This window comes from Crotalus tigris, unplaced genomic scaffold, assembly GCF_016545835.1.
Source record: "Crotalus tigris isolate CLP2741 ecotype Arizona unplaced genomic scaffold, ASM1654583v1 scf7180000018322.853269, whole genome shotgun sequence".
Classification (NCBI taxonomy): Eukaryota; Metazoa; Chordata; class Lepidosauria; order Squamata; family Viperidae; genus Crotalus; species Crotalus tigris.
This window is the reverse complement of record NW_024096942.1, coordinates 468,858-479,807: the sequence shown is the minus strand read 5'-3', so window position 1 is coordinate 479,807 and position 10,950 is coordinate 468,858. Positions and strand designations below refer to the sequence as shown.

The 10,950-nt window shown below is 42.0% G+C and overlaps 1 protein-coding gene across 1 annotated transcript; it reads right to left on the bottom strand.

Annotated features, from left to right (window-relative positions):
- Positions 1–2,368: 2,368 nt before the first annotated feature.
- Positions 2,369–10,641, bottom strand: DCK (deoxycytidine kinase). Its single transcript, XM_039350338.1, has 7 exons — positions 10,109–10,641; positions 7,924–8,039; positions 7,496–7,689; positions 5,908–6,055; positions 4,943–5,058; positions 3,835–3,934; positions 2,369–3,407 (listed from the first exon to the last, which is right to left on the bottom strand). Exons 1-7 carry the CDS (start codon positions 10,170–10,172, stop codon positions 3,381–3,383), a joined length of 765 nt encoding a protein of 254 aa, XP_039206272.1. The 5' UTR covers positions 10,173–10,641; the 3' UTR covers positions 2,369–3,380.
- Positions 10,642–10,950: the final 309 nt, after the last annotated feature.

Genomic DNA, 10,950 nt, shown 5'->3' with positions numbered 1-10,950 from the left:
AATTTCGGACGCTTGGCAACAAGCTCCTATTTATGACGGTCACAGTGTCCCGGGATCACTTGATCCCCTTTTGCGACCTTCTGACAAGCAAAGTCAGTGGGGAAGCCAGATTCGGTTAACAACGGTGTTACTAACTTAACGACAACTGTGGCAAGAAATGTTGTAAAATGGGGAAAATTCATTTAATTCATTTAGCAACAGAAATTTTGGACTCACTTGTGGTTCTAAATCAAGGATTACCTGTAATCCCTCCATAAACTTTGTTAAGATTCATGAGTTGCTAAGCCAAAATCAACCAAACCACATTGTCTTAGCATTAGGATATGGAGGCTGAATTCACATCTGTTATCTATGTCCACTATTCTCTTGAAGCGCTAATTCAGGGGTCTTCAAATTTGGCCCTTTTATGACTTGTGGACTTCAATTCCCAGAATTCCTCAGCCAGGCACTGCTGGCTGAAGAATTCTGGGAGATGAAGTTCACAAGTCATAAAAGGGCCAAGTTTGAAGACCATTGATATAGACTTTAAGAGGACTGGACTTCAACTCCCAGAATTCCTCAGCCAGGCTCCCTAGCTGAGGAATTCTGGGAGTTGAAGTCCACAAGTCATAAAAGGGCCAAGTTTGAAGACCCCTGCTCTAATTTATCAAGAAATGCAAAGGCTCTTTTGGAAATACACCAAATATATCTGGTAAGTTTCTGAGATGATTATTTTTTAATCAAGGATTTAATTGATTTTTCTTGCTCTAGATCAGTGGTTCTCAACCTGTGGGTCGGGACCCCATTTGGGGTCGAACGACCATTTCATGGGGGTCGCCAAACAACGCAGTCCGCCATTTTTTCCCCTTTTCCTTAGCTGTGCTATTCCCTTTTATTCTATTGGCTTTTGAAAGCCAATAGAATAGACTCTCTTGAATAGAGTCTAATTCTATTGGCTTTCAAAAGCCAATAGGAATTGTCCAGGCTGTCTCTGCCCTGCTGAGCCCGCCAAAAGTCCCATTCTGCAAACGGTGCTGCACCAGTTGAGTAGTCCTCGACTTACGACTGGTTGAGTAGTCCTCGACTTACGACCGGTTGGGGGTCGCGGCATTAGAAAGGTTGAGAACCACTGCTCTAGGTCAAAGGTGTCAAACTGCCAGCCCATGGGCCGGTTTCATCATAGGGGAAGCCACGCCCACCCCATTGCCGGCAATGGAAAAAGTCGAGATATGTCATGTGACATGGCAAGTTTGACACCCCTGCTCTAGGTCTAATTAATCCATGTTTTTGCAACTGATACATCACACTTTTAAGAGGACTTTTTGCAGATAGTTAATGGCAACAATGAAAATAAAAAGAAAATGTATGGCTCAATAGGAGGTAAGTGAACACTGTTGCTGTGTGATACAGCAATTTTTATGCACAGACCAGCTGCCGGGGCTACAGGACTGGTAGAGAATTATGACTGCAGCTCTGGCCTGTACACCCTTTATTCCATAAATGTTTCAGCCAACAATGTTTGAGGCTTCAATATAGAACATATTTTGGAAATATGTGCACAAAATATCCCTCATTTATTTTTGAAGTTCTGCATTCTTAGCATTTTTAAAAAGAAAAGCAGCAGAAATCCAACTTGGATCCTAAGAATTATATTGACAAATGATTAAGATTTATTTATATGATTAATGATACAGAAATATAGTATTTTCGACCTTTATTTCAGCAAAAAAGTTTCCAAGATGACCAAACATTGTACATCGTTGGAGGCTAAAAACCTGGACTCGTTTGATTCTACCTAAAGACACCACTGTAAGAATAAATCTATTTCAGCGGACTACATAATTTGATGCTTTGCACTTTTAAAACATGAAATGGTAAAGAGAACAATAAGTTAAGCCACAGTACGTATTGCTTTGAGAATACAAAATGGGTTCAAGTGTTTAAAAAGAACAACTCCAATCTTAAGTGTAATATTTAGCAATACATTAAAATAGATGAAACATGAAGCAAGAAAGCAGCTAAATACAAATTGGCTGTAGACAGTTATATATCTTGGACCAGGGTAATCCAATCTTGCAACTTTAAGACTTGTGGACTTCAGCTCCCAGAATTCCCCAGCCAGCCATGTCCACAGGTCTTAAAGTTGCAAGATTGGTCACTTCTGTCTTGGCATAGAATCAGTGTTTCTCAACCTTGACAATTTTAAGGCATGTGGACTTCAACTCCCAGAATTCCACAGCCAGCATTGCTGGCTGTGGAATTCTGGGAGTTGAAGTCCACATGCCTTAAAATTGTCAAGGTTGAGAAACACTGACCAAGGGTCTTCAAACCTGGCCCTTTTATGACTTGTGGACTTCAACTCCCAGAATTCCTCAGCCAGGCACGCTGACTGAGGAATTCTGGGAGTTGAAGTCCACAAGTCATAAAAGAGCCAGGTTTGAAGACCCCCTGGCTTAGACTAATCCAAGGTAGAGAAAATTAAAAACAACCATGCATTTGGGGACAATGCAGGTATGATTAAGTAGTCCTAATTTAGGTAATTCTGTTTGGCTCCCCTGTAACTTTTGATGCGTAGCTTGGCATGGCTTTCCGAGTGAAGGAAAAAGCAAGTTTGAATTAAACGAGAAATTATAAATGGCCATTTTAATCTACAGAAGGAAGTTAATAGACTATCCTAGAAAACGAGGGGGGGGGAGATAATTTTTTTTTAATCACTTAACACAAGCAGTGCTAAACCACCACAATGCAAATTGTGTTCCTTTTGAACATGTATGCAACATGACAACACTTATAGAAAAGAATGACTAGCTGCTTTCATCGCTTACCCGACACTTGTATCCACGCTCCAGGGAAATGCTTCTGCTTTAAAATGATCTGTTTCTGATTATCTATAATCTTTAACAGCCTTTTGCTAACTTAGTCAAGCTACAAAAAATTGTTTCGCTGTTACTTAATGATACAAGTGTGGGTCAAATGCAAGCTTGGAAACCTTTTTCTCTCCAGCTTATAAGTGGGGAGTTGCTGCCCTATATCAATCCACAGGAATGTAGATTAAAAATTAAAATGGAGATGATTCATTGGGTGATGAAATCTGACATATCCTCCAAGTTTCGCTAATTGCAGAGACATCAATACATTTAACGAAGTATTTCATTCATGCTATAAGAATGTGATGGATGTTCACAGAAGTCCCGTCTTCAGCAATTTTTGGCAACACATGTTCATTTGTTCACAAAGGCTTCACCTAAGGAATTTGGACACACAGCAAACAGAAAACCAGATCCTAGCAATATTTAACCGTACAATATAGTTGAACCTGGTTAAGCAAAATCAGCATTGGTAAAACGAATAAATGATCCAAATGCTGGGAACACTCGGCTTCAGTTCGATTTCTGGAGATGCTATAATGTACTCAGAAATTCTTGGACCTGCAAAATAAAAGAGTGAAAGTAGCGGTTTAATAGACAAGCTAAATAAAAATGGGAGCCGAAATCTGAGAATATACTGAACATGCACACAGTTAAGGATCCATACATATGGTGACCAGAAAATTTATTTGATAAATCTTAATTTATCCTGGGTTTGTTAAGATGAATCTGTTCTCAGAAGCACTAACGAGGGTATTTGCTTAATTAGTGGTGGCGTTTAAGGACATTATGCCAACTGGTGTCTTAGGACAGCGTATGAACAGTGTCCTAAAGCAGTGTTTGTCAAACTTATCAACTTTAAAATATGTGGACTTCAACTCCCAGAATTCCCTGCTGGCATGGAGATTTCAGTAGACACATTAAGGAGAGAAGTCTTGATCATTAACAGAGTCACTTGGAAACATAAAAACTCTCTGATAAGTTTTACCTTCTCAATCATATTTTCATGTTTGTTTCTGTCGCTTTTGAAATCTTCATTTACATCCAGCGTTAGAACGGGTACCCCTTGCAAGTATTCAAACTCTGTTCTGTGAACAACAAAACTGCAATTTGAATTGGAAGCCTAAGAAAGGTAGACAATTTCATTCAGAAATATGTAGAAATCTTATAACACCTTTCTGAAGCAAGCCTCATTATACCTTGAATCATCATACCCTTTGCTAATATGTCTTTAAAAGCCAGAATTGTGGAGGGCTAGAATTCCTAATAACCACGTTAATTACGGTAATAAACAGTGATAAAAAGAGCTTTTAAAATTAGTCATGAAATCAGATATATTTTTAGATATGGAAAGCCTCTAGTGATTTCCACTGGCTCAGATATTTCAACTAGTGGTTATTTACCTATTTATCAAAGAAATTTATGTGACCATCAATCGGACGATCATTTGTCTGAAATGGTGTAGGGTTTCCTGCTTGTGCAGCGGGTTGGACTAGAAGACCTCCAAGGTCCCTTCCAACTGTTATTCTGAGATTAGACCACCTAATTCACATATTGCTAAGCCCACGCACCTTGCAAATTTAAAAACCCACAAAATAAAATTCCGTAACACCCTCCCCATAGCAGCAGTGACTCAATCAATACTTATTTATTGAACAAATTTATGAGGACGCCTAACTTAAATAACATTAGTTTAAAAGTTTTGATTAAAAATCTTCTAGTTCACCAGGGCAGACACAATTTCCAGTGACAGCCTCAACATTTGCTTAGGGCCCAATGTCACTTCTGTTTAGGGAAAGCTTGGTTGAGCTCTCTTGCAAAAGACTTTTGTGGAAACCCCACCAAATGTAGCAGAAACAACCTGGGAAAATAGTCCCAAAGGTGCTTTTTCAAAAGGCAACTGGACTTTCTTGGTTTTTCCTTGAAGATGTTTCGCTTTTTCATCCAAGAAGCTTCTTCAGCTCTGGACATTACGGAAGCGAAACGCCTTCAAGGAAAAACCAAGAAAATCCAGTTGCCTTTAAAAAAAAAAAAAAACAGCTCTGGGACAACCATGACCCGGAGAATCCCCCTAGATAATCAGGGAAATAAAATACCGTAATGTCCTATGCTGGAGCCAGCTTTCATGCTTGTAATGGAGTTTCTCCAGATATTCTATGGGAATGCCTTGTTCTTCATCCCTTCCGCGGATGTAAATCCTATCCAAGCATTTCTAAAAAGAAAAAGGCAAGAATGGAGCAGGATTTTCAGGCAAAACTGAAATAAGGGCAAAAAAAAAAGGGGGGCAAAAAAAAGCAACAAAGATGATGAGGGGACTGGAGGCTAAAACATATAAGGAACGGCTGCTGGAATTGGGTATGTCTAGTTTAACGAAGAGAAGGACGAGGGAGGACATGATAGCAGCCTTCCAATATCTCAGGGGCTGCCACAAAGAAGAGGCAGTCAAGCTATTTTCCAAAGCGCCTGAAGGCAGGACAAGAAGCAACAGATGGAAAAATAATCAAGGAGAGAAGCAACCTAGAACTAAGGAGAACTTCCTGACAGTGAGAACAATTAACCAGTGGAACAACCTGCCTCCAGAAGCGGTGAATGCTCCAACACTGGAAGTTTTTAAGAAGAAACTGGACAGCCATTTGTCTGAAATGGTATAGGATTTCCTGCCTGAGCAGGGGGTTGGACTAGATGACCTCCAAGGTCCCTTCCAACTTTATTATTATTACTATTACTATTACTATTACTACTACTACTATTATTATAAAATGCCACCTTTAAAAACCAGTGTTTAAATACTTATAAAATCAATGAGGTAAGAACCAAAACTCTGCAAAGGATTGTACTCTAATGCAGTGGCCCCCAACCTTTTGGGCCCTGGGGACCGGTTCCATGAAAAGAGGTTTTTCCGCAGCCTGGAGGGGGTGTGGTTTTGCACGCTGCCTGCATCCCACGGATGGGGCTTCGTGGTCCAATTTCTGACATGCTGTGGCCTGGTGCTGGTCCACAGACTGGGGGTTGGGGACCCTTGTTCTAATGTCCAGTGTATTCATAAAGCTTTATTTCTTACTTCAGGAGTAGCTCGGAGATAAATAATGCCATCCAGTTCCAGGCTTGATCCAAACTGCTGATTTATCCAGTTGTGCCAGTCTTGATAAATAGTCCATTCCGTTTCATTCATACAATCAGATTCATATAAATTGGATGCAAAGATGTACCTTTCCAGAAAAAAAAAAAAGAATTCAATTTAGTTTCAATTATCCCAAAACGGCGGAATCATTTTATTTTGGACCTGGAACAAAATATAATTCCGAAAAACAAAATCATTCTCACAGCCAGTTTAACCGTTGCCAGTCCTTCACTGCCAGCTGCAACTGTGAGATGGGTGGCTATCTAAATTGATAGAATAAATAAACTGCTATAAAGACAGGATCCTAGCTAAGAGCTGGCAACTGCATAAACATTCAAAGGTAGCTACATAAAAGTAATTTATGTAGATAGTCCTTGACTGACAACAGTTCATTTAGTGACTGTTCAAAGTTACACTGAAAAAGGTGACTTATGACCGTTTTTCACACTTACGACGGTTGCGGCCTCCCCAGGGTCACATGATCAAAATTCAGACACTTGGCAACTGACTCGCATTTATGACAGTTGCAATGGCCCGGGGTCATGTGATCACCTTTTGCGACCTTTTGACAAGCAAAGTCAATGGGGAAGCCAGATTCATTTAACAACCTGTTACTCACTTAACAACTGCAGTGATTCACTTAACCACTGTGGCAAAATGGGATGAAATTCACTTAACCAATGTCTCACTTAGCAACAGAAATGTTGTGCTCAATTGTGGCCATACGTTGAGGACTACCTGTATATGCACACAGGCTAAATGTATATTTTGTGCATACTGCCTTCTCTGTAGAAAAAGAACAAGAAATAAGACAGAAGCCAACACCTCAACACTGTCTCTCTCCTATAGTCTAGATCAGTGATGGTGAACTTATGGCACTCATGCCAGAGGCGGCACTCAGAGCCCTCTCTGTGGGCACATGCACTGTCACCGCAGCCCCACCTCCCCCCATGGCCCCCTCACCAGCAGCCCCCCTAGAGGAGAGTCGCCCCGGGTGTGACCCGCGCGGAGCAGCGCAGCCAAGGACATGGCAGCCAGGCTGCAGGGACAAGACTCCGCTCTTGCGCCCCATCACGCGTAGATGATGCTGTGGGGCGCGGGCGGAGGGCATGGCTGTCACAGCGCTGCAGAGCCGCTTGGGCGATCTGCTGCAGCGGGCCATGGAGGCAGTAGGTGGCCCTGCGGCCAGGTGTGGGGCAGGGCAGGGGCGGTTTTTGGGCACTCGGGTTTCTAAAAGGTTTGCCATCACTGGTCTAGATTCAGTCCAACCTTCCCCAAAGTATGTATGTACCCTTCAGAATTCATCTCCCAGAATTCCCTAGTTAAAATAGCCATTGCCAAGAATGCTGGAAGCTGAACTTCAGATAACTGGAGGTGAATTGTTCTAACCCAGCCTAGTGTCAAGAAACCAATTCCATGATTGAAAAGGGGGAAACTTTTCAATTTCTCCAAAAACTGAAAGGAGGATGAGATGCAAAACTGAGGAGAGGTGACTTAAAAAGACGGTTATCAAGAATCACATGGATACCTGTCACTGTAAACTGATCGCTCAAAGAAAACCACAGCATTCTCAGCTTCTTTTAGTTTCCCTTCAAGAGATTTGAGCTGAGCCCTGATTCTGCTCAGACAGGCGTAGGCTTGAAAAGTAAAGGACCATCTCTCCGGCTTTTCATACATCATCTGAAGAAGGTTTCCACCACTCTTTTGTGAGGCCGTCAGCTCCTGTTTAAACGTTCATCAAAATTACATGAGAATTAAAAATGGCTTTGCTTTAATAATTGATTTGCATGTTCTCCAATTCTGGACACACCCTGAAATGTGAGAGTTGCCTATCCACGTCATCAAACCTATCTAATATGGCATGTAGCCCCATGCAGTGTCTTGTTCCTCCTCCGTTTGGTCTCAAAAATCTATTTCTTATTATGCCCAATTCATATAATCAATATTTTATCATACCTCACAGTTATCATGGCTGTCCTGAACATTGCACCATTTTGCCACTGGCTCTGGAACAATTTCCCATTCTTCTCGGGCTTTTTTGAGAATATTCACAAAGGTAGATTTGCCTGCGGCTAAGGAATAGAAAAGATACTCATCAAACCAGTAAGATTCTGCAGTTGTCTTTAGAACTTGCTACCAGTTTTTTAAAAAAGGAATGGTTTATTTAATTTCTATAGCCACCGATCTCGACTGAGTGACTCTGGGTGGCGAAGAATTCTAAAACAATTAAAACAGTTCAAAACAGTACAAAATAAATATATACAGCAGCCGAGAAAGTTATTGTAATTGTCACCAAAGCCAAGAACTTAACACATTTCCGGCTCTAGGCCTGAGAACATAAAAACTAGATTTTTAAAGCCGTACAAAAGGCCAACAGGGTCAAGGCCATTCTAAGATGGATATGAACCAGCTCTATAATGGGATTAAAAATGTAATAAATTCTGAAGAAAAGATATTCAAAAGGGCAGGGTCTACAGCAGAGGACAGCATCAGAAATTAGCCTTTGTTTAGTACCCAGGAGACGCTATTTATATACTGTATACAAGATAGTCCCTTGTATAGACCTATAGCTTGCTTTTCAATTTAACTTAAATTTCAAAAGAGGTGCTAACGCTGACAACAATATAAGACTTTGTAAGCCTTGCTGGTTCCACTAGGTCAGTGATGGCGAATCTTTTAAAGACCGAATGCCCAAACTGCAACCCAAAACCCACTTATGCATTGTCGGGTGCCGGGTGGGTGTGGCCCATTGGCTGGGTGCGGCCAATTGGGGAGGTGTGGCCCATTGGATGGGCGTGGCTGCCGTGGTAACGGCAGACTGGGTGGGACTAAAAAGTTCAATCAATCAATTCCAACTTTGCAAGATCTTTTTTTTTCTGCGAGAAGTTGAAATTGACTGATTGATTGAACCTTTTTTTTTTGCACACGGCAGCGGAGTCCTAAAGTGAAAAGGTTTTATAAAACCCAGCTGAAGGCCTAGGACTGGGGCGATGGCGCAGGTACCCACAGAGCCACCACTGCACTAGGTAAACGTCTCCCAAACTTTGACATTCATAGTCAAGCTTGCAAGTGATACTCTTAGGAAAATGAATGATGCTGTCCAGCTCCTTAGGCTTTAATAGTTTGTTTTAGCAATTTTTTTGCCATTATTCTTTCACCGATCTTATATTGTTTTTCTGGACTTGTAACGTAAGCCAACCCAAAGGTACAATAGTGAGGTTGGCAGATATAGAAATTTACAAACAAAAAGTGACGTAGGTTTTTAGAAGGTGCATTATTTATTTCTCAGACACCTACTTCAAAAGTTAAAAATATGAGTTTAGAGCAAAACTGAGCTGGAATATAGAATATTATAGAATGTTATTCTATTATGCTGAGCTGGAATATTTCTGTGGTCGTCTTGACCACTTCTCATTTTCAGCTCCAAGCTTTACTCTGTATGTGTGTGTGTGTATATGTGTGTGTGTGTGTGTGTGTGTGTGTGTGTGTGTGTGTGTGTGTGTGTGTGTGTGTGTATGGTTCTCCGCATGGCTTTTTTTTCCTCATAGAACGCCCAGAACAGAGTTCCAGCACCTTTTTTGGATGGAACCTTGTAGGGTAGGCAAGGCACCTTTTCTTTTTACAAAAAAAGCACTGGTTCTCCAGGTTTTTTTATTATATGGTGGATTTTTTTTTAACGTTGTAAGCCACCTTGAGTCCCCTATGTATGAGTTGGGTGTAACTTAGACATAGAATAGAAATAAGAATTATTAGGGAATAGAATAGAATAGAATAGAATAGAATAACTTTATTGTCACTTTAAATGTACAATAATCAGCGTACATTGCAATGAGATTTTGTTGCATACAGCTCTCAAAGGGTAACCACCTCCAATAAAGAATGCATAAACATGACCAAAATAAAAATATAATAAAAATGATAACAATAATAACTTAGTTGAAAAAAAAAAAAAACACCCCCATCGACTTAATTTGCTACTTCAGTTCATAATTCAGGAACAGCGGCGAGTACAAAATAGCCAGGCAGACTGAGGAATTGACTGAAATCAAGATATATTACGCTTCCAGCCTTCCCGCGTCATCTACCGAGCAAGCCGCCCTCTGGAGAGCGAGCCTTTCCCCTCTCCCCCCCGACGGCTTACCTATATTGCCCTCAATGGCGATCTTCTTCACGCTGGCCCGGCTTCGTTTGGGTGGAGTTGCCATGGAAACGGCCGGCCGGTCTCGAAAGACGGAGCTCCCCCTCAGAAAGAAACGGCAGCGCAGGAAGGACAAAAAGCGCGGGAACGCACTTCGGCGGCTATGCCAAACGCCGCTTTATTCTTCCCCGCCGGCGTTCGAATTTGGCGCGGGATCGATCGAGGTTACGTAACCAGTGACGTCACACGAAAGCTCCGCCCAGCTTGGCCCAAGTTGCCGCGTCCCCCTGCCTTTTGAGGCTGCGACCTCTTTCAATCGCTTCTTGGCTCGGCTACAGGGGCCCGAGAGGGACAGAAAAGGTGAGGTGGAAAAGCGAACGCCCGTCAGCTTAGCGCGCGGCTGAAGAATAAAGAGCCCAGCGTTGCTAAATGGGGGAGTCGCCCGCCAGGTGCCGATGCCGGCTTCCAAAGCGAAAGGGAAGCTTAATCGCACGCCGAAAAACGGATTCAGCCGGAAGGGAGGCAAGTTGGAGCTCCGAGCGCATCGATCACATCTATTGGGATGAGGTTGTCTGGAACCAGACACCCTTTCCAACCCGGATAAAATTATTTCCCTGCAAAACGGGGAAGTTTTTCTTTTTTAAAACCATTATTCTGTCTCTAGGCCAGGGGTCTTCAAACTTGGCCCTTGCATGAGTTGTGGACTTCAACTCCCAGAATTCCTCAGCTTGCCTGGCTGAGGAATTCTGGGAGTTGACGTCCACAAGTCATGCAAGGGCCAAGTTTGAAGACCCCTGGTCTAGGCAGCTTTGCGTCCACTGCGAAGAATGGGAGAAACTGCATTT